Genomic DNA, 24,088 nt, shown 5'->3' on the forward strand with positions numbered 1-24,088 from the left:
ATTTCATTAGTGAGCGTGTAAAAGGGAAGTGCTGGACACAGGTCCCAGTCACCGTCAGCACATTGTTGTCATTATTACCGTGAATACTACGGTGTCATTCCTTCCATAAATACACACTGAGCCCGGTGTGGGCCAGAAGTGCTTTGGGTGCTTGGGTACCCCGTTACCTGGCAACTGGAGGTGACAAGCGCAGAGTAGGGCCGCTGCAACACCACAGAGTGGTTGGCGACCCCTGAGCAAGGCCCTGGAGGTGGGAAGGTGACCAGGCAGCTGTCCAAGGGAGAGGGTCCCAGGGAGAGAGGACAGGCAGGGCCAAGGCCCTGGGAGAGTATGGGAAGCGAGGTCACGGGGTGAGAGCAGGGGCCTTTGTAAGCAATCTCCTCAGGCAGAGGTGGCTGGTGCTACAGCAGGGGCAGGCTGATCCCCTAGGACGGGCATACCTGGTAGAGCAGACTCACCAGCAGGGCCTCTCCTCCTCTTGGTCCTGATCTGTCCCCCTCCAGGAAAACTCTTCCCGGTCTTTGCTCCAGGGCTCCCAGTTAAAGCATAAGTCTGAGTCATTCTCTGAATCTGTGGAGGTCCAAAGCAAGCCTCGTGGGGTGGCCACATCTCATCTTCCACCCCAGCCCAAAAGGAGTCCCCTGCCAGGCCTGGAATCCTTGTGGCCTTTTCTGAGGCCAGGAGGCCAAGGCAGAACTGTTTTGGACCAGCCCTGAGACCTCAGGAAGGATTCAGGGCCTCGGATGATGACCAAGAACCTAGAAAGAAGGTTGCTCCTGTGACAGTGACCACGTCCACCTGCAGAAGGGGACGGACCTGGAGGTGTGCGAATGACCTACTGCCCTGGGCACCATCCAGGAGGTGGCACCGAGGAGACACGCAGCCAGCCTGCCACCCAACCGCCCATTTCTCCACTCGCTCATTCATTACTGAATCCCTGGGTCTGTGTGTACAGTGATTCCCACCGCAGGAACACACAGACAAAGGCCCCAAGGCTGCAGGCACAGCATCACGGGAGGAGACAGGCACACTGACCTAAGGCAGACCTGGTCTCTCCACCTGGTGGCACGTCATGAAGCCACGCAGATGACTGCATGGTATCTGTATTGTTTGACTTGTAGGGTACCCACAAAATGTTACAAGCAAGTTGCAGAGCTGGGTGTGGTGGTGCGCGCCTGTAATCCCAGTACTCGGGAGGCTGAGAAAGGAGGATGCAGGTTTGAGGATAGCCTCAGCAAGTAGCAAGACCTAGCAAGATCCTATTTCAAAAATAAAATAGGGCTGGGGGTGTAGTTCAGAGGTAGAATGCCCCTGGGTTCTCCAGTAACACACACACACACACACACACACATACACACATACAAGTTGCAGAGAAATGTATATGGTAAAATTTGTTTCATTTTTTATTAATTAATTTTTTTTGTGGTAATGAGATGGAACCCAGGGACTTTCTACCTATGGGCTATACTCCCAGATCTATTTTATATTTTATTTGGAAACAGGATCTCCAAATAAAATATAAATTGCTGAGAGCCTCAATTAAGTAGCCGAGGCTGGCTTCGAACTTGCGCGATCCTCCTGTCTCAGCCTCCCAAGTACTGGGGTTACAAGTGTGCGCCACCACCACGCCTGGCTTCTCTCTCTGTTTTAAATACTGCTCTTCTTCCTGTTGTTTTTGAAAGCCTACATGTTATTAAGCATGTGCATGAGTTTGCTAATGTGGCTTATCTTGAGAAGGTCAGGTGAGAAAGAGTCGATGGGAAGACATTTTCCTTACTGTACCGTGTTACTGGCAGCAGAGAAGTAAAGGAGGCCAAATAGAACCCTCGGGTTGTGACCAAGAGCAGTAGATAGACACGAGCACCTTTCCGCCTCATCTGCAAGGTGGGCACAGTAATAGTGCCTCCCACATTGAGGGTGAGCTAAGGTAAGAGGCGCGGCTCAGCCCGGGCCTCCACAGGGGTCCAACAATGCTGGCAGGTGCCCCCTAAGAACCAGTAAGATGGCCTGAATGACTGTTCTTCACGGGAGACAGGAATTGTGCTTTGAACAGATATATGTCTATACATATACATGCATACTATGGGTTTTACATGCACTTTCTCAATTAACCTTCTTACCAACTTCCTAACACAACTGCTACAGATCTGAGGTAGAAGAAATAAGGATAGGTCGAAAGGAGACTAACTGGGAAGAAGAACAGAGACTGTAACTTTAAACCTACGAAGCTTCATGAATGTCTTTACATTTACTCCCTAAGCCCGTTTTCCTCCAGACATGAACTCTTAAAAAGCCCCTGAGCCGGGCGTGGTGGCGCATGCTTGTAATCCCCGCGCTTGGGAGGCTGAGACAGGAGGATCACGCAAGTTCGAAGCCAGCCTCAGCTACTTAGTGAGGCTCTCAGCAAGTTAGTGAGACCCTGTTTCCAAATAATTTATTAAAAAGGTCTAGGAGTATAGCCCGGAGGTAGATAGCCTCTGGGTTCCACCCCCAGTACCACCAAAAAAAAAAAAAAAAAAAAAAAAAAAAAAAGCCCATGAATCTTAGAGTACTGTGAGTCCAGATAATTAATGTCTGTATACGAAGTGTGTGTGTGTGTGTGTGTGTGTGTGTGTGTGTTGTGTGTGTGTTACTGATAACTGATTATTGAATCCAGGGACATTCTATCTCTGAGCTACACCCCCAGCTCTATTTTATTCTTTATTTTGAAGCAGGGTCTGGGTTGTGGTTACTGAGACTGGCTGCCAACCTATGATCCTCCCGTCTCAGCCTTCCAAGAACTGAGATTACAGGCATGTGCCATCACACCTGGCACGACACAGTGCATTTTTTAGACTACATAAGACTAGAGAAGAACACTAATGTGAGCTGAAATTTCTTTCTGTGGCATAAGTCAAGAACTTAAAGAGCTGAGCTGAGGTCACTTTCTCCCTTCTGGGGGTCTTCAAACCCCTACCAGGTGACATTTTGATTATTCCTTATTCAAAATGCTTGGAGCCAGGTGTGGTGACACACACTTGTAATCCCAGCATTTGGGAGACTGAGACAGGTGGATCTCAGTTTGCAGCTAGCCTCAGCTACTTAGTGAGGTCCTTTGCAACTCAGTGAGACCCTGTTTCAAAATAAAGAATAAAAAATAAATAGTGCTGGTGGTGTAGCTCGGTGGTAGAATGCCCCTGGGTTCCATCCCTAGTACCAAAAAAAAAAAAAAAGGTAAAAAGAAAAGAAAAGCTTGGGACCAGAAGTGTTTTGGATTTTGGCTATTTTCCAGATTTTGAAATTTTGCATAGATTTTAATGATTGAGCATCTAATCTGAAAATCAAAAATCAAAATGTTCTGTCCCGTTTTGGATTAGGGATGTTGAATCTGTAGTATTTTTCATGTTTATAGACAAGGAAGTCTGAGAAGTGGTAGCCCTGGATCCAGTTCAGCCTCCCAACTGCATAGGCCCGTGGAGCTCCAGTGGGTGCCCCCTTCTTTTGGGTGGTACTAGGGGTTGAACACAGGAACATTCCTGTCTCCCAAGAACTGGGATTACAGGAGTGCCCTGCTGCACCTAGCTACGGTACGCTGATTTGAAGTCAGAGCATTCGGACGCAGCTTTGAACATTCTGCTCCCAAGACCACCTCACGGGTGGCCAGAGCCTGCTGTGGCTGCCTGTCTCGGCCCAAATCCGTCTCTGGTATCTCCCTTTCAAATTGCGCAGGGGGAGGCCACAGCGGAGTGTCTTCCATGTAGCTCTACCAGCTTCCCGTATCACGGCCAGGGGCCAGCAGCGTCCCCGCTGGCCGCATGCCCGGGAGCTGGCTCCCTCCTCCCCTGCTTTCCCTCAGCTCGGGAGGTACACCCTCTGACCAGCTTTGGGCCCTGAAACTGCCCTGAGCCAGGCAGGAGCAGGAGGCAGGAGGCATAAGGGTGGATCTTGTCACCTGCTTTTTTAAGCAATTCCAGACCAAACTGATTCCCATAAAGTGTGAGACATAGACAAATGGAAAACCATGAGCCTGCGTGTCCTCAGCCTGCAACCCTGAGATCTGCACTTGAGCCAGTCCCCAGCACATGGGCAAAACACACGCCACGCTGAGAGTTCCAAGAAGACTGGGCCCCGAGAGAGGACTGCCCGCCCTGCTTGAAGGAGGTCTCGCTTCATTGCGAAATTTACAAGGAAATCGTTTCAAAATGCCATGTGATGGTAGAGCTGCAAGGTGTCCCCTCTGGAGAGCTATTCAAAGCCACTCCTACGCTCCGCCCCACAGTGACAAACCAGCAGTGATGCAATCAGCGCTGGTTGGGTTATTTTCTCAGCCCGGAGCACCCGCTACATGCCACGTGTGTACGTGCACCACGTGTCCTGTCTTGCAAGCACTGAGCGCTGAGGCCTTCCTAGAAGCCCCAAGGCCAGGTCCTGCCCTATCTCCATTTCACAGATGAGAAAACTGAAGCTCAGACAGGACTTGCCCAAAGCCATGGGGCCGAGAGGTGGCAGGGCCACGACGTCACGTTTACACTCAAGTACTTCACAGGTGCAACTCCCAGCAGGTTCCTTCCCCTCTTCAAGCCTCGGTGTCCTCAACTATAAATTAAGGATTACTTACTCTACAGCACTGACGATTAGATGAGATAGTGCCTGTCTAGTGTTTGGTACAGGACTTAATACATAGGGTTCAAAAAGGCTATCCCGGACATGGAGATGCATGCCTGTAATCCTAGTACTTGAGAGGCTGAGACAGGAGGATCGCAGGTTCAAGGACAGCCTCAGCAGTGTAGTGAGACTCATAACCTAGAGAGATCCTATTTCAAAACGAAACAAGTGCCAGGCGTGGTGGCGCACGCTTTTAATCTCCGTGCTTGGGAGGCGGAGACAGGAGGATCACACAGGTTCGAAGCCAGCCGCGCTGGCTTAAGAGACCCTGTTTCCAAATTAAAAAAAAAATTTATATATATATATATATATATATATATATATATATATATATATATATGTCTGGGAGTGTAACCTGGAGGTAGAAGGGTTTCCAGGAACCCCAGTATCACCCAAAAAAAAAAAAAAAAAACCCAAACAAAAGGCTGGGGGGTGTAGCGGGAGGTAGAATGCCCCTGGGCTCAACACCCAATAACTCCCCCTCCCCGAAAAAAAAGGCTAACTATTACAATAAGCTATTAAGGGACAAGAATAAAGCCTGAAGACGGGAGCTTTCTAGGCCCCGGAGACAGCTTCTACAGCCAGGACACAAACAGGCCCTCTGGCTCCCACCAGATTCTGGCTGGTGCCCAGCCTTGCCCCTGAAGAGGGCTGTGGTCCACCCTGGGAATAGGAGAAAGGCTTCAAGCACACACTTCCTGAGAGCAAGACTTTGTAAGCTCTTGCCAGGAACCCTCAGCCCCCACATTTGAGACACGGGGCAGGAGGGGGTGGGACCCCCCTGCTCACCTCCTCTCAGTAGCATGTGACCAGAGCTGGCAGCAGGCTCAGCACCCTGTGCCAAGATGGCCAAAGGTCACGGAGCTGGGGGGTTGTAGGTGGGAGATCAAGCGGAGGGTAAAGGGGTGCTCGGGATGCCTGAGGGGTGGAGTCACCCTGCCACGTGGCCAGCTTGTCTCCCAGCCCGCCTGCGTTGGCTGCCCTCCTGCCTGGCCGCGCCCTGCCCCTGCTCCTCTTAATGACTGGCTGAGGTCAGGACGTCCATCCGTCCCCTATCATAGTCTCATATCCCAGGGAAGCCCAGATCTCCTTTGAGGTCTAATCTGGGCAGAAACAGTATATAGTCTCTGGACACCCAGAAACTGCTCCAAGTGGCCATGTCCTGTTGTGTAAGTTGTTTACTGCACAAAAATATCCAGCTGTAGAAGGCAGGACAAAATCAAGCCTGTTCTCTGCTTCCAGAGCTTTCTGCACAGAAAGGGAACTTTTTTTGAATCCATTGGCCCAGAGGGGCCACCTCTTTCTAATTTGCTCCGAAGAGCCTAAACACCAGTGGTGGTCTTTAGGGGACTCTGACCTGCACACAAACATACTGCTTCAAGTCAAACTCGGGGCTTCACTCTTGGACTCTAGGTTATGACGTCCTAAACTATCAAGCCAGTTCCCAGCTGCACTTAGAATACCTGGGAAAAACCCTTTTCTGCACTTGTCTGGGGACACTTCTTCGGCACCTTGCCCGGCTCCAAGAGGCCCTGCCTAGCAGGTAAGACGCTCACCTTGGCTCAGTAGGGAGCGTAACCAGACGATCAGGAGCAGCAGCAGCAACCCCACGGGCAGGCAGAGCCAGAGGACCAGGAAGGAAAACGTGAGGTCGTTCACCAGCGGCACCAGAGGGTACTTCATGGCGTGCGTGAGGCTGTGCAGGGCCGGCGGGGCTGGGCAGGGCTGGCAAGGTGGCCGGGGGCCCGGCAGGCGGGGCGTGCTCTGCACTCAGCCCAACTGCGACTGAGCCACTGTGATGTAACAAGGAAGTCTTGGTGTCCTTTGGGCAGAGCCTGCAGAGGACGAAGCCCAGGGAGGGCTGGCTTGGACGCATGGGTGAGCATTGGAGAGAGACGGCGTGGCTGAGGACAAAGGCCCAGGCTTCTAGGCAGGCAGGTGTAGGCTTGAATCCCAGTCAGCAGCTGCTGGACTCACACAATACCTCTCTGATTCTCTTTCTTATTAGCGGAATGATATCGTAAGCTAGAATAATAGGTGATGTGATAAAAAGGAGTCCTGAGAGAGTGTTCACATATTTGGGGCTACAGATACCACCAGGAGCCTGCCAGCTCCCCGGGCCCTGCCCGCCAACTACATGCACACACCCACATCTGTGGGGACGGGGACTGCAGCTGATGGAAAAACGGCTGCAGGAAACAGGTGCAGGACTGCCACTTTCCGATCTTGCCCGAGAGCGCTAGTGTCTAGATTTTAGAGCTAGAGTCTGGATTTTATGTGAAATCTCCCAAACTCAGTGTTGGATCAAACCTTGTTAAAACATTGTTGGAAAACGAAATCTACCTTCCAGGCTGAGGCAGGTCCCTGGGCTGCCGTTTAAACACTTTAGGCTCCCATAAAGGATTAACGTGGCAACGTCTACCCTTGTCCTCACTGGGGTTTCAGTGAGGGACTTCTAAAGGTTTGCTCACGTATCTCCTAAGTGGGCAGAACGCTCCAGAGTGCCATTCCTGTCTTCTCCCACCTCACCTGTTGTCCATACATTCGTGAGAATTTAGTAAAACTTAGTGGCAGGAAGGTGGCTCTCAGCCTCCGAGGGCTCAGCAGTTCAAGCTGGAGGAGGGACCGAGGCCAGCCCGGCGGCCGGCGGGTGCGAGGCGGCCCGTACAAATGAGCCGCTGTGCGCTCTTCAGCTGGGTCCCTGGAGCACCCACCTGGCCACTGGCTGCAGGTGGGTGGGCACTGCCTAGGTTCACGTCATCCGCTGAATGCAAACCTCTGGTCAGTGAGGCTCAGATCCAACACTGAGTGCAGAAGGCCCCGGAGGCAGCCTGATGTGAAGACCTGGCATCTCATGGTGAGAGCTGAGTTTGAACTGCCTGAAGCCGGGAGCAGCTGTGAGGGGAGTCCCAGGCTGCCGTGGGGTGCCAGTCCCCAGAAGAGGAGGTCTAAACAAGTGGTACGTGAACAAGCATCCGAGAGCAGCGCCGTGCCGAGAGCAAGGAGGGCTGGGCCAGGGTGATCTGTAGGTGCTGGGGCCCTAAAAGGGGAGGTCAGAGGGCTGGGTGCCCGAGTTGGAAAAGACTTGAAAAAACATATTCTGGTTATGAAACCTTCCCAGAAACCAAGACAAGGCCATCATACAGTTGGTTTCCCTGGCCACCAGAGAGACCCAGGTGGAGGTCCTGTGGTGAACAGGCGGGGCGGGCCTGGGCCAGCACAGCAGCAGCTCAGAGGGTCTGCGCCAGGTGGGACGGGAAGCTCTGGGCGCAGGCAAGCACCGGGATGGTTCATGGTTACTTCAAGTGGTCTGCTCAGCCCACCACACGTGGTCTCGGGATCAGAGCATGGGCCTCACAGCCACCCCTGCAGAGGGGCATCTCCCCCTTTTCCAAATGCCTGGCCCTGGTGGAGCTCAGTCTCTGCAGGCAGAAAATCCTGTCTCAGAGCCATCCACCCTTGGCAACTCCTAGCCTCCGTTGACAATAAAAGCCCCTTCCAGGATAGACAGCCAAACGCTTTTCTTTCGAAACCAGTCTAATTTTGAGTATTCTGTGAAACTACAAAACCAGGGTGAAAATCAGTAAATTATGAATGTCAGTCAACGCTGAGCAGAATCCCTCGGAAAGAGTGGATTAAGAGCTCCCCCGCAGGAGTCACCCCCAACCTGAGCCAAAAGCACACACCAAGTTATTAGATAAGAATCTCCTTAAAATTTAATTGACTAAATGTATTACATTCAATATTCCATGGGTTTCTTCTGGACAAAGGATCGGCATAAATACAAACAGACCTCTAGACCTTCTTCTCTAGCTGACGAAGATCAAACACAGGAGCGAGGAGACACAGGTACACCTTCATATTTACATCTCGCCCTTACTTTACAGTTCAGTGCCAGAAATATTTACAGAAAATACAGTAAGAAAAAGATGTCTTGGCAACATACCGAAATTCATACAAATCGTATCTACGGTTTCAAGCAAACAATGATACTGCTTGGTTTTTAGCCACAACTGCCAAGCCCTTCAGAGGAGAAAGATGTCTTGGTCACTGCAGGAGACAAGGACTCGGGAAACTTGGTTTGCTTCAACAAATATTTATTGGGCGCCTACTATATGCAAGGCACTGTGGAATCCCAAAGTATACCTTTTCCCTCACCATTAAAAAACGAAGTGTCTGAAGAACAAGTGGTAATATTCCGAGAAAAACACTACACAGTGCATGGCTTCTTAGCTGCTCAAAGACTCAGTCTGACTCAACTCTGCCCGATGGACCCGCCAATCCCTCTGCCTCAGGAGAAGCTGCCAGGGACCCTGCAACAGACCCACTGACCCCAGTGACCACTTCATGTACACACACACATCAGTCTTGAGGAAGATTTAATCTGAACCCCAGTACCCACCCTACCAGCTGCACAAGCCATGTCTTTGTGTAAGGCCGACTCTTACTTTGGGGGAAGTTCTACTTTTCTTCTTTTACTTTTTATAGTACTAGGAATCGAGCTTGGGAGCATTCTACCTCTGGGCTACATTCTCAGCTCTATTTTATTTTTTTAACTTTTGAAATGAGATCTTGCTAGGCTGAGTCTCACTGCTTACTGAGGCTGACCTCGGACCTCCGATGCTCCTGTCTCAGCCTCCAAGTACTGGGATTCCAGGCGTGTGCCACCAGGCCTGGTTTTTAGCTCCACATTTTTTTTTCTTTCTTTCTTTTTCTCAGTACTGGGGATAGAACCCAGGGCCGAGCTACAACTCTAGCCCTATTATTATTTATTTTGAAAAAGTGTCTCAATAAGTTGTGGAGGGCCTCACTAAGTAGCAGAGGCTGGTGATCCTTGTGACCCCCATGAACCTGTGATCCTCCTGTCTCAGCCTCCCAAGTACTGGGGTGACAAGCGTGTGTCACACCTGGCATCCAGCTTCACTTTTCAACAGAAACACTTCAAAGACTTGGCCTCTCTAGAAACACTTCCCCATGCCACAGGAAAGAGCCGTTCATGAAGGTCTTTACACACACCTGTGAGCAACTTACACCCGTTAGCCAAAGGTGTAGGCACCTTATATTGATGAGTGAGTCCAGAGGAGAATAAGCTGTTCTGAACGACAGAACCTGGAAGTGAAGGAGATCAGTCACGCGCATGTGTGTGTGAGTGTGAGGGGAAGAGTGGTGGTAGTGGTGGAGAGGGGGACCAATGTGTTAAAGGATAAGAGTGAATCCTAAGAGGAAGCCCCGACAAAGGGAGAAATGGCTAGCTATGGAGAGGGTTAAAAGGATTACAAGCCCTCCTTTCTGTCTTACTGCTCACAGAGAGGAAGAAAGCCCTCACCTTCCTGGAACTTCAGAAGGCAGTATGAGGGTGACCTCCTGTCTCCTGGGGATGCTCCCCCCTTCCCAGAATGACACTCATCCACCCTGGCACACGTAGCCACTGGACTGTTAAAGCCACAAAGCAGAGAGGACTAAGCCTCCCCTCAAAGGTTCTGACCAGAGGTGGACACACTGATCAAGTGGACCACAAAAGATTACTATTAAATATTAAATATATCCCTCTGGCATTTTTGTACTCAGAGTGGTTTTAATATAGGCAGTTGGGTAAAGTTCATGATCATGAACTCTGACCACGCTAGTGCGTATCCAAGGGTTCGTGCCACACTCACTTTCTGGGCAAATGTGATATTGAGCAGAAGGAAAACAGCACCTGGTGAGGTACGCGTCATAGTATGCTGGCTCTGCACACACTGAGAGGCCATGTCTCCCTCCTCCCCTGGGCCCACCAAGTGCCCCAGACCTCAAGCTGTACTCAACATGGTTTACCTATCAAAGTCATCAGGGTCACAAACACTGCCAGGAAGTAAAAGCTAACTGAAAGATCAGCAAGCCCACCCTCAACACACATACTATATATTTTTCTGACATTCAAACTATGCCCAAAGTAAAAGATTTATCTGAAGAATCACAGAGAGGAAGTACATCTACATCAGTTATTTTTAACCTCCAGAATGTTATAAGTTACACATTCATTTATAGCTTCCTTTGTTCACTTCAGCTAAAACAAAGGCATGTCCCTCTTAGAATATTAGCCTGGCATTTCCTTGAAGGTTAAACCTCACCTTGTTCTTGCTGAGGTACTAAAACGTTTTTAGAGTAGAACGCACTAATCTCTATCGTACATCCCTCTCTCCCAAGCTACCATCTGGACACATCAACTTATTGCCTAGCTCAAAAAGACCAATTATTGAATAACAGTATGCCCTGAATAGAGACTGGAGTCACAGAGGAGGAGAGGGAGGTTATCTTTACCTGAGCTAACAACAAACATGAACAAAAGGGTGTGGCCAACTGCAGACCAAGAGCTGCTGTGCCCATTTCTTGCTCAGAGATGACCATTGCATACTTCTGGGGTAAGAATTGTCTGTGCAAACCGACCAAGTATAACCCTGACCTACAGAATCTACTGACATCAGCGTGCATGTGGGAAACATCCGGGTACAACTCTGATCACTCCTCTTTCTACTCGAATGTCACTTGTTTTCTTTTCTTTTTTTTCAGTACTGGAGACGGGACCCAGGGGCATTCTACCTCCAAGGTATACCCTCAGCCCTATTTCTCTGTCTTTTTTCTTTTTTTGGGTGGTACTGGGGGTGGAACCCAGGGGCTTTCTACCTCCAGGCTATACTCCCAGACCTATTTTATACTTTTGCTTGGAAACAGGGTCTCACTAAGTTGCTGAGAGCCTCACTCAGTAGCTGAGGCTGGCTTCGAACCTGTGTGATCCTCCTGTCTCTGCCTCCCAAGTGCTGGGATTACAAGCGCGCGCCACCACGCCCGGCGTTCACTTGTTTTCTTCACACAAAATAATCTTACAAAAGATGACTGAGTGGCGCACAGGATAGCACTGTGATGGTCTGGGTCTGGCCACCCCAAAGGCTTTATCCCTGGCAGAAAAGCAGCAGTGAGGTTACAGAAGTTATTTCCAAAACCCTGGCAGAGACATGCTGTGCTTTTGGCTGCAAAGTCTAGAAAGCAAGACAGCGACAGACACTTTCCCGGCAGCACCAATGAGGTGGCCACGCGCATCTGTCAATTGTGATACAATCCAAGAGCTCTCTGGAGGAGACTGAAGAAGCAGTATTGAGGCTACTTCCCGAACCCCAAATTAGAATCCTTCACCAACTATTGCAGTTTGCTGCTTGGTCCTGAAATAAGAGATAATGGATCAAACTATTTTCAGCCCCTGTTATGAATTTACGTTTTTTGATATTTAATCAAAGAATCACAAACATTTAGCCTGTTGTGCTGTCACCGGCTGGACAATAATGGGGAGAGCAGAGGCACTGCCGCTGTCCTCCAGCTCCCGGCCCCACCGGCCTCACTGATCCCCAAGGGTGAGGCTGAGCCTCCACTCTAAAACTGTTCACTCAGAAGCTGAGTCTTCAGACAGATCTGCGTCGTGACGAGAATGACAGCTTTGTTAAATATGAAGAGGAAATATGAAATATTTTAATGTCAGACTTATCTGAGCAAAAACCACTTATATTTTCTTTTTGTCAATTTGATGACAAATGGACCTACAAGTGAGCAGAAGACAAAAACTTCTTTCCTTCTCCTCCATGTTGTCAACACAAGCCTTTAAATGTTCTGGAAGATTCTGAGACATTTTAATTCTCAATATAACCTCCTAAAAAGTAAGATATAAAACTATCTTCAATTTCTAATTTGAAAATTTGTTGATACTACCAATGCATGTGTTTAACTGAGATGCATAAAAGCCTTTGTCCTCAAAAAGGCTTATATTTAACTAAAATGATCACTTTTAAAATAAAGTTTATGGCTAAAATGTTTGTCATCATTACCAGCAGGAATATGATTGTGTCTGGGAGCCCATTTCACTAGAAAGCCGGAAGTCTTCTATCCGATGGGTGTACAATGTGTTTCTTCTATTCTGGTGATTAACGGTAAGCTCGTGGGGAGTGATTTGTTTATTGTTACAGTGATCACCTATCAAACCGTCTTGCTTTGATGTTACAGCCCCCACAATGGAGTTCCGTTGCCCAGACAGACGGTCATCTAAGTGCTGCAGCCCTTGAGTCCAACCTCCTGGAAAAGCGAAGTATAAAACTCTGGCTCTAGCTGCTTGTTACGGTACTTGCTGACAATGTCGGTGATTTTCTGTTTCCGGCGGACGTGTGGCGGGCTGTAGGAGTCACTCTCCAGTCTCTTTCTTCTACAAATGTTTATTACAGTCTGCCTTACGAGAAAGCCTAAAAAGAGTTAAATTACTGTCAGTGTTCAGGCAGCTGAGTGAAGGCGACCACCCTCTGCACCCCAACTGCTTGATTCCATTTGGCTGACTTCCTGTCCTGAGAGAGGCAGGCACAGAACTAAGAAAATGCCTCTTCCGATACTAGAAGGTCTCGCTGTGCTTTCTAGATCAAAGACAGTTTCAACCAATCGTGATCCCTTTTTAACAAGGACCATTGCATTTTTACATATGCAACCTCTTAAGTAACAGCATCATTTCCTGTATTAAAGAAGGAAGGAAAGGAGCCTCCACCCTTCCGCACATGTGCAGACCTTACCAAGCGCTCTCCTGCTGACTATCATCCCGTCCACGAGAGGGATGACCATGTTAAATTTTCCAGTGGCTCCTTGAATTTTGATTCGGAACAATCCAGTGTTTAAAGGGTGGATAAAGATGACTGGAACTTCTTTTTCAAGAGTTGTAGATCTTAAGAAAAGAAAACTCTTTCAGTGCAGACACTCAAGCGTTGAAGTCCTCCTTCATAGCATGAGAATACCAGGGGGGCCTGTTGCCAGCAGCATCCTCTCTGGGAGCCCATGTTGCTCCCAAACACCTGGCCCTGAGTGCTCATTACCTGAGTTACACCTTTTTGTGTGTGTGTGGCATGGGGATGGAACCCAGGAGCATTCTACCTCCAAGCTATACCTCCAACCCTATTTTTTATTCTTTATTTTGAAACAGGGTCTCCATGAGTCACAAAGGGCCTCACTAAGTAGCTGAAGGTGTCCTCGAACCATGATCCTCCTGTCTCAGCCTCCCAAATGCTGGGATTACAAGCGTGTGCCACCGCACCTGGCTCAGCGTTAGACTTTTTAAGTAACAGGCTGAGGGCTGGGATGCAGCTCAGTGGAAAAGTGCTCACTGCGTAAGTGCAATGCCCTAGGTTCAACCTCCAGTGCCAAAACAACAACAACAAACAAAAAAAAGCTGGAAAATTGCTTTAGAAGACCATGGGGAGTATCCAGCAGCCACACACGGAACTTTGCTTAGCTCCCCTTTTGCAGGGAACAAAGTGTGGCTTCCAGAGTGCAGGAAACTCCAGCACAGTCAACGCACTTCAGTGCAGAAGTGAAAGTCCAATGTGAGAATCCTGGAGATATTTCCCCCCCCCCCAGAAGTTAGAGGAAAAGGTTGGGAAGACCACTGGTCTGGACTAGCTGCAAGTGCCTGCTCAGCTGAGTTGACAAAAAACCACGCCTTGCAGGGCCAGAGCTCTCAGAGCTTCTGACCAAAGGGCAGATAGATGCTAAGGTCACCAAGGGCACCCTTGGAAGAGTGAATTATGAGTTAAGCATCCAGAGGTACTCTTGTTACTCTTTGATGCTGTGAGTGGGAGGCTTTATCAACACAATGAGTTTTTTGCCCGTGGAGGTAAAGGGATTTCAGCAAAAGCAACACTGAGTTAATCTTTCAAGACATAAACAATGAATCCTAGAGTAATTCTGCCCCCCAAATTCTAAACTTTGCTAATCTACCAATAAAATATAGCCTTTTAGGAGATTTTATTACAACTCTTGACCTAAAATGATTAAAACAACAAAAACTCTAAGACAGCTAAATTCTCACCCCAATTAGCTCTAGAAAAGTCAACCTTATGACAACTACCTCACAGTCTCTTTACAAGCCAGCGACATAAGAACATAAGAAAGGGCTGTTCCAGGTTAAAGGAGTTAACACCAGATGTACAGTCCTGAAGTGAATTTTGGTTTGAACAAACCAACTGTAAGGGAATTTTAGGGAAAACAGACAAATAGAAATATGAACCGGCTGTCGATGATGTTAAGAAACTGCTACTAATTATAATGTTTTTCTTTATTTTTTCTCTTGGTGTTGGGAATTGAATTCAGGGGCATTCTACCTCCAAGATACACCCCAATCTTTTTTTTTTTTTTTTAGTTTTGAGACAGAGTCTCACTAGGTTGCTGAGGCTGGCTTTGAAAATGATTTTCCTATCTCAGCTTCCCAGGTACTAGGATTACAGGTGTGTGCTTGGCATAATGTTATCTTTAGCTATCTGAAGAAATTCTTAATTTTCAGAGAAGCATACTGATGTACTTTAATTTGTTATATCTTTAATTTCATATCTTTACTATTTTTAATTTTATATCTTTAATGTTATATTTTTAATTTGTTCAAAAATACTATAGTATAAACTAGGTGGTGGCTCATGCCTGCAATCCCAGTACTTGGGAGGCTGGGAGAAGAGGGTTGCAAGTCCAAGAACAGCCTCAGCAATACAGAAACAAAACAAAACAAAAATGGTCTAGGAGAAAGTAAATCAGATGTAGAATGCCTCTGGGTTCTACCTCCCCAGTATCACAACAAAAAAATCCTTCAGCATAAGAAAATGCAAGTTTTAAGGATAACCTCTAGAAAGTTTTTTAAAAATGATAATGTTAAAGCTGGGTGTGGTGCTGCACGCTTGTAATCCCTGCACTTGGGAGGCGGAGACAGGAAGACTGCAGGTTTGTGGTCATCCTCAGCTACTTAGTGAGGCCTTCTGCAACTTAGTGAGGACCTGTTTCAAAATCAAGAATAAAAACTAGGGCTAGGGGTGTAGCTTGGAGGTAGAATGCCCATATGTTTTAACTCCTGTACCACACACACAAAAAAAAAGATGTTAAAATAAACTATCTGTACTATTGCTTTAATAATAATAACTAAACAATATAGAATAAATTCATTGTATAGGCAAACCAAATAATTCTAAAAAACAAATTCTAGCCGGGCATGGTGGCGCAGCACATGCTTGTAATCCCTGCACTTGGGAGGCAGAGACAGGAGGATCGCGCAGGTTCAAAGCCAGCGTGCTGGCTTGAGAGACCCTGTTTCCAAAAATAAAATAGGTCTGGGAGTGTAGCTCGGAGGTAGAAGGGCTTCCAGGAACCCCAGTACCACCACCAAAAAAAAAAGACAAATTCTATATGATACCACTTAGGCAAATTCTATGATACCACTTACATGATAAATTTAAAATAATCAAATTCATAGAAGCAGAGGGCAAAACAGGGCTGGCAAGCTGGATGATGAAGAGGCACATACTTATAATCTCAGTACTTAGAAGGCTGAGACAGGAAGATCTCAGGTTCAAGAACAGTCTCAGCAACTTGCCGAGACCATTTCAAAATAAAAAATAAAACGAGACTGGGGTGTGTCTCAGAGGTAGAACACCCCTGGGTTCAATCACCCCTAAGTAACACACACACACACACACACACACACACACACACACACACACAAATGGGGCTGGAAAATGGGGAGATATTAATGAACAGATACAAAGTTCCAGTTATACAGGATGAATAAGTTCTCAGGATCAACTGTATTAGCACAGTGGCTAAATATAACAATAAACATTAAATATGTACAATATTTTATACATCAATCATAACTCAATAAAGTTTTTTTTTTAAAACCTCTCTAATTTGATAACCTTGTCCATTAAAGTACAAACTTCTCTCTCTTTTTTCTTGGTGGTACTAGGGGTGGAACCCAGGGGCTTTCTACCTCTGGGCTCTACTCCCAGACCTATTTTTTATATTTTATTTGGAAACACGGCCTCACTAAGTAGCCAAGGCTGGCTTTGATCCTGTGTGATCCTCCTGTCTCAGCCTCCCAAACATGGAGATTACAAGTGTGCGCCACCATGCCTGGCTAAAGTCCAAACTTCTTTGATTCTTTCTTTTAATACTTTGCTTTCAACCTTTTTGTTTAATTACAATTTTTCTTTTTTGTGTGTGGCACTTGAGATTGAACCCACAGGCTTTCAACTCCAAGCTACACCCTCAGCTCAATTTTATTTCTTATTTGGAAACAGTGTCTCATTAGGTTGCTGAGAGCCTGGCTAAGATGCTGAAGCTGGTCATGAACGTAATCCTCCTGTCTCAGCCTTCCAAGTACTGGGATTACAAATGTGCACCACTCCACCTGGCTCATTATAATTCTTCACTAAGCTGCAGCTGACACACAGGAGATAGACATGCTGATCAGCTTCAGGTAAATACAAAGCGTGTACCTCAGAGAAGTGCTACTGTTTGCAGTGGTTTCCACACCAGTGCTGATCTCTGTCATTAGATCTGAAAGGGGAAAGTTTTCTGGAAGAAAATGACAGCATTACAATTAATATTTCTCCCTCATTCCCAAACAAACAATAGGAAATCTAATTTTTAGATCTCTTTACACAGGTAGGCAATAAATATGTAGATTATACCATCCTAAATATGTAATTCTAATGATTCTCCCAAATTAGAGGAAAAAAATCTCCCTCCGGACATGTTTTAGCCAAATTCATTGAACAAGAGGGTTTTTAGAGAACATGATTCATCGCCTGTGAAGGCTGAATCAGAAAGCAACTACCATACTCTCCCACCAATGCCGACCTGGATGGGATTTTAGGCTACGTATGCATTTCTAATGGTCTTATGTTGCTTACATAAAAACATGAGAAGCTTATCCACAGAACGCTTAGCTTAAAGATAACCTTTGTCCTCAAAGGAGAGTCTGTGGAGAGAGGGTGAGTGAAGTGCTTCCCCTTTCTCCAGAGGTCCTGGGATGAGATCAATACAAGTAAGAATAAACGTTAAAAGCTTTGTATATATGCGTCTCATCAAGTCTTCACAACTATGGAGTAAGTTAATGAGAATCTCCGTTAACAGATGGCCAATCTCAGGGCTAGTGCTGCTGAGCAGTGGAGCACAGACGCAAAGCCAGGCTTGCTCAGCTCCGACCTGCTCGTGGCCACAGTATTTGGCCTCTATTCCCATTCTTTTCAGACATTTGGCAAGTCACTGTCATTCTACTACCATTTTATTTATGAATGAGATCCTTAAACAGTACCTATATCATCATAGCGTTCCACCCAGACTACGGAAACTCTGGTCTCAGGTCCGAGAGGAGGCACAGGGCGACCCTGAGGCAGCTTCTTCATTCTGGAACTGGGACTGAGCTATATGAAGAAGAGGAGAAAAAGAACTGGCTCCATAAAACTACCCAGTCATCCAATTATTAAGTGTTAGGTCATGGAAATCACTTTAGGAACAAAATATAAAACACATTATTTGAGCTGGGCATGGTGGCCCACGCTTGTAATCCCAAGACATGGAAAGCTGAGACAGGAGGATCACAGGCTCACTGCCAGCCTCAGCTATTCAGTGCGGCTGTCAGCAACTTAGTGAGATCCTGTTTCAAAATAAAGAATAAAAAATGGGGTTGGAGCTGGGTTCAATCCCCAGTTACACACACACACACACACACACACACACACACACACACAAAGAAAAAAACATTATTTGCCTAAAAACTCTTCTTTGGCTTCTGTTCATCAGTCTTAACCTAGAAAAAGGAACTGAGACCTAAAGTTGTCAACGGAAAAAAGGGATACTGAGAAATTATAATATGCATAGAGCAATAAAATATGTATGTAATGTTTTAAAGAGGGCTTACAGAAACTTGAGTCTATTATGGCCAGAAAGCAGTATGCTTTCCCCATTAAAACATCACTACTTTGCTGGGGGATCCTAATCTTTTTTGTTTTGTGGAACAGAGGATTGAGCCCAGGGGCATTCTACCTCTGAGACACACCCCCAGCTCAATTTTGTTTTATTTTTAAATAGTCTCCCTAGGTTGATGAGAAGCTCACTACCAGCCGGGTGTGGTGGCGCACGCTTGTAATCCCAGCATTTGGGAGGCTGAGACTGGAGGATCACTGTTCTCGGACAGCCTCAGCTACTTAATGAGACACAGTTTCAAATTAAAGAATAAAAACTAGGGCAGAGGGTGTAGCTCGGAGGTAGAATGCCCCCGGGGTTCCATCCCCAGACTCAAAAAAAAAAAAAAAAAAGCTCACTACTTGCTGAGCCTGTCCTCAAAACTGCAATCCTCCTGGGATCACATGTGTGTATCACCACACCTATTGAGATCCAGATCTTCAAACTGCCCCATCAGCAAGTTATTCCTACTTCCCAATCTAAATATTCCGTCCTGCAATCTATAACTAATTCCTTTTCTTTATCAGCAAAAAGAGTTCTTGAGCCTTCGTTATTGAGCACAATGTGATTCTGGCTTCCTGGTCACCCACAGCTGTCTTCAAACCTGCGATCCTCTTGTCTCAGCCTCCCAAGTACTAGAATTACAGGTGTGTGCCACCATGCCTGGCTTAAAATGAGGAGTTTTGAAGGCCTCATAGAATGATTTTAAGAGGAGCAGTGGAAGTTCAGGACACCAGCCAGAGCATATGTCCAGTGGTTGGCTGCCCTGGTATGTATTTACGCATATACAAAAGCCTCCCCTTATCTATGGGGGGGTATATTCAAACCCCCCAGTAGATGCCTGAAATCTTACATATGTTTTTCCTATATATACATACCCATGATAATTTATAAATTAGAATAGTAACATATTAAGATTAATAAATAGAATAATTTTAATATACTATAATAAAAGCTATGTGGATGTATTTTCTCTCAAGATATACTGAACTTATCCTTCCTCCTGTGATGATGTGAAATGACATAGTACCTATATGGTAAGAGGAAGTAAGGTACTGTGATGCAGTATTGGGCTACTTCATTAAAGTTACCTGAACACACTACAGTATTATATACCAGGAAGCTACACCAAGACTGCTAACGGGGGAGTATAAATGGGGGATAACTCACATCCTGAGCAGAATAAATCAGGACTCCAAGATTTTATCAAGTTATACAAAATGGTGTATAATTTAAAACTGAGAGAGAGAGAGAGAGAGAGAGAGAGAGAGAGAGAGAGAGAGAGGAGATTGTGTGTGTGTGTGTGTGTGTGTGTGTGTGTGGTGCTGGGAATTAAACCCAGGAACATTCTACATCCCCAAGCCTATTTTATTTTTTATTTAGAAACAGGATCTTGCTAATTGCTGAGAGCCTCACTGTGTTGCTGTGGCTGGCCTTGAACTTGCGATCCTCCTTTCTCAGTCTCTCAAGTACTGGGATTGCAAGCATGCACCACCATGCCTGGCTATCAAATCCACCCGCCCTCCAGGTCTGGGGATGGAACCCAGGGGCACTGACCTCCGAGCTACACCCCCTGCCCTATTTTTTTTTTCTTTATTTTGAAACCGGGTCTCACTGAGTTGCAGAGGCCTCACTAAGTAGCTGAGGTTGTCCGTGAACCGCGATCCTCCAGGTCTCAGCCTCCCGAATGCTGGGATTACAAGCGTGCACCACCATGCCCGGCTTCAATTTTTAATTTTCCATTGAATGTTTTTGGATTATGGCTGAACATGGGTAACAAATCGGTAGAGCGTGAACAGCAAAAAAGAGGGTACTACTGTTCTGAGCCATTCTCCAAAATGTTGCCATTTCTATAAGGTCACACTTTGTTTAAGTTGAATAATTACATAATTATAGAGGTAGAATGTACAGCTACTGCTATACCTTTACTAGATATTGCAACAAACAGATAAAAACCTAGAAGGTGGGTGTGGTGGCGCAAACTTGTAAGACAGGAGGATCCTGGGTTTGTGGCCAGCCTCAGCAACTTGTGAGGCCCTCTACAACTTAGTGAAACTCTGTTTCAAAATAAATAAAATAGGGCTGGGAAAGTAGCTGAGAGGTAAAATGGTAAAACACACACACACACACACACACACACACACACACACACACACACCCCTAGGCTTAAAAAGGGATGGGTAGCCAGCTGTGGCGGCACACTCGTGTAATCCAGGTACTTGAGAGGCCCTCTACAACGAGTGTGATCTTGTTTCAAAATAAAGAATAAAAAATAGGGCTGGAGTATAGCTCAGAGGCAGAATGCCCCTGGGCTCAATTTCCAGTACTACAATAAATAAATAAAAATAAAAAAGTAAAAAATTTAAGTTACTAATGAGTTAGTACTCTAGTCTAATTACTCTCTGGGTTAAGATTAAAAGCTTTTCAGACATGAATTTACAATTATTCCCACTTCATTATACATTTTTGGAGATCTATCAACAAAATGACTTACCTTCTGTGAGGAATTAAGATTGTCTGTGTGATTGGGGAAAAGCTCAAGTGTCAGGGATTGCTGTTTCAGAATTCCTGGCATAAGATCCATATTTGAGTCACTATCTTGGTCTGAGATGTTACTTTCCAATGAATCAGCTATGAGGTAAAGAAAAGAATAAATATAATACCTGCTACTTCTCTAGAGTCAAGTCTAATTGTGCTAGTTAGTCTAATGCAAGACACTTAGCTAAGTCCTGTCTCTAGAGCAAGTACTGACAAACTTTTAGTCAAGGATCAGCTATTTGCTGCCCATATAGGTCTGTTACACATATTTCTTATTTATTTATTTATTTTAGTACTGGGGCTTGAACTCAGAGGCATTTTTACCTTAAAGCTACAATCCCAGCCCCCACCCCACTTGTTTTTTTCCCACAGGGTCTCACTAAGTTAAGGCTGGTCCTCCTGTCTCAGTCTCCCAAGCACTGGAATGACAGCGGTGCCCACTGCTGCTGAGCTTTCTCTTGCTCAGTGAGAAGAACAGCCTAGTGCCACTGTGAGAGTCTTCCAGCTGTGAAATTCTATGGGGTTACATAGAAAGGCTCTCACATGGAAACAGAGAAATAGGTGGGGGCTTATCCATAATTTGTGAGAGAAATAAACAAACCTAAGAGCTAGGCGTGGTGGCACATGCTTGTAATCCCAGCATTTGGGAGGCTGACACAGGAGGACCTTGGTTCGAGGACAGCCTCAGCTACTATTTAGTGAGGCCCTTTGCAACTCAGTAAGACCCTGTTTCAAAATAAAGGAAAAAAAAATAGAGCTGGGGGGTGTAGCTCAGAGGTAGAATGCCTCTGGGTTCCATCCCCAGTACCAAAACAAACAGAAAACAAACTTGAAACTCAGGCATATATATAGTGACTAAAATAGATAGAGATAATAATTTGGTTGAAGTGGGATTCTACTATTTAAAGATTATTAGAGGGTGAGTCTGCTTGTTTTTACTTTCCATCAGAAAGTTGAGAAGCTAGTACCTTTGCATAACCTACTATTATAATGCCTTAGAAGCTGAAGAATCCTTTAGACAATTTACAAATCTTTCCCAATGTAAGAATACTGAATATAAAATCATGCAAAAGAATGCTCTTACTTAAGGACTCCACAGGTGAAGGAACCACAAAAGCTATTTCCGTCAGGGCATCTGCATAATACAGCACCTTCTTCTGTCCATTGAAAATGCTAGCCCCAACATCTTCAGAGGAAATGACTTCATCTAAGAACAAGAAATACTGCATTTTTCAGAAAGTGGGAAAAACCAATCTCTGTGTTTAATGAAATGTTAAGTGGTTAATAAAGTGATATTAAATAGAAGAATATATGTTTCCAATAAGAACCAATTAGTGTAAAAGAATGAAGAACTTATACCCTTTATACCAACTTTAAGTCATAAAATCTTAATTCCACAGTTTCTGAAACTACTCTAGGACAGGCCATCAACTCGTCTGGACGTGGCAAACAGCAGCAGCACTTCTGGAACAGGTGGACACCAAAAGGAAGAGCTCCACTGCCTCCACCTGGAGGGCAGCACACGCAGACACTGCTTCCAGGCACTTCCGCTGGCCCTGAGCTCTGCTACTCTTCAGCGCTGCATTTGCTCCACCACTCCCAATTGTCAATGAAAACACACCGGCTTTGGTAACAGTATCCATTCTGAGCCACCATGAATGAAATAAAAGAAACACTCTTTGGGAGCTACTATAATTCACAATTAACATGGACACAATGTCCTAACAATAACACATGGAAAACTGACAACCTGATAAAAGTTGGGCAGAGGAAATGAACAAGCAATTCTCGTGAAATAAAGAAAAAGAGGAATACGCTCAATCATATTAAAAACAGAAAACCTCAAACACAGTAGAAGACACTGATGCTGGTGAAGACGGGCATGGGAAGTTCGGGTAGAGGCTAGCAGACATGAGCTTTAAAGAGCCTGCTAGTAGACATGCATGCTTTGCAAGCCGTTTGGTCTCTGCTACAAACACTTATTTCTGCCACTGCAGGATGAAAGCAGCACACACAACATACACATGAGAGTGTGGTGGAGTTCCCTTTACACTACTTACACAAGCAGGCATGGGCTACAGCCTGGGCTCTGGGCAGGCACTTGGTATCTACTCCCTTGGCAGGCCTCAAGGGCACATGGGATTGGCTCTATCTTGCCTCTCTCTACCAAAGTCATCCTATCTCTCTTGCTGCTAGGGTAGGTTCAGGGCGGGCTAATCACTGTGTAATTTATTTTATTTGGAAACAGGGTCTCACTAAATTGCTGAAAGCCTCACTAAGCACACTGTGTAATTTAGAATGTGGAGAGCAGAGGCATTCTGAGACCCAGCTAATTTCTCCTTCAGGTTAGTATGGTGGCATATATAGCCTGGAACTATCTTTTAGTACCTTTCTGTACTAAAAGAAAAGCCAGGCAGGGACAAAGCTAAGATTTGGAGGACAGAGGCTAAGGGAACTTTTTAAAGAAATAAAAAAAGCCAGGCGTGGTGGCACACACTTGTAATCCCAGCACTTGGGAGGCTGAGACAGGAAGATTGCACAGGTTTGAAGCCAGCCTCAGCTACTTAGTGAGGTTCTCAGCAAGTAAGACCCTGTTTCTATATAAAGTATAAAAAAGTCTAATAGAGCCGGGCATGGTGGCGCACGCTTGTAATCCTCATGCTTGGGAGGCAGAGACAGGAAGATCACGCAGATTTGAAGCCAGCCGTGCTGGCTTAAGAGACCCTGTTTCCAAGTTTAAGAAGTATAAAATAGGTCTGGGAGTGTAGCCCAGAGGTAGAAGGGCTTCCAGGAACCCCAGTACCACCAAAAAAAAAAAGTTTTAGAGAAAAGCCCCTGGGTTCCTCTAGTGAAAGAAAGAAAGAAAGAAAGAAAGAAAGAAAGAAAGAAAGAAAGAAAGAAAGAAGAGAAGAAAGGGAGGAATAAAACAGGAGTCCTGACCAAATGATACTGAAAACTTAACCAATCAGTTACATGAGGCCATAAATGACCTTCAATATCCAAGCCAGTTTTTTCTGTTACTAGAAAGTACAAGCATTCAAGCTATATATTTGTAAAATGAAAAATGTACACAGCTTTGATTTATCAGTTCTACTTATGATGACATGGTTCTGTGTAT

At 45.9% G+C, this 24,088-nt stretch overlaps 2 protein-coding genes across 2 annotated transcripts in view; both read right to left on the reverse strand.

The window, feature by feature from the left end:
- Positions 1–454: 454 nt before the first annotated feature.
- Positions 455–6,330, reverse strand: ADIG (adipogenin; the record flags this gene model as incomplete). The annotated part of the gene is made up of 2 exons (XM_080716189.1): positions 6,201–6,330; positions 455–570 (listed from the first exon to the last, which is right to left on the reverse strand). The coding sequence occupies exons 1-2, from the start codon at positions 6,325–6,327 to the stop codon at positions 455–457; spliced, it is 243 nt and encodes an 80-aa protein (XP_080572315.1). The 5' UTR covers positions 6,328–6,330.
- A 6,381-nt stretch (positions 6,331–12,711) lies between these two features.
- Positions 12,712–24,088, reverse strand: part of RALGAPB (Ral GTPase activating protein non-catalytic subunit beta) — a gene marked incomplete at both ends in the record, with an annotated part of 81,913 nt that continues 70,536 nt past the window's right edge. Inside the window, 6 exons of the mRNA XM_080716508.1 lie at positions 12,712–12,905; positions 13,224–13,372; positions 16,962–17,040; positions 17,783–17,891; positions 20,927–21,063; positions 22,055–22,177. Coding sequence (XP_080572634.1) covers positions 12,712–12,905; positions 13,224–13,372; positions 16,962–17,040; positions 17,783–17,891; positions 20,927–21,063; positions 22,055–22,177 — 791 coding nt within the window. The remainder of the gene's footprint in view (positions 12,906–13,223; positions 13,373–16,961; positions 17,041–17,782; positions 17,892–20,926; positions 21,064–22,054; positions 22,178–24,088) is intronic.

This window comes from Muscardinus avellanarius (genome assembly GCF_963383645.1).
Source record: "Muscardinus avellanarius genome assembly, chromosome: 19".
NCBI classification, from domain to species: domain Eukaryota; kingdom Metazoa; phylum Chordata; class Mammalia; order Rodentia; family Gliridae; genus Muscardinus; species Muscardinus avellanarius.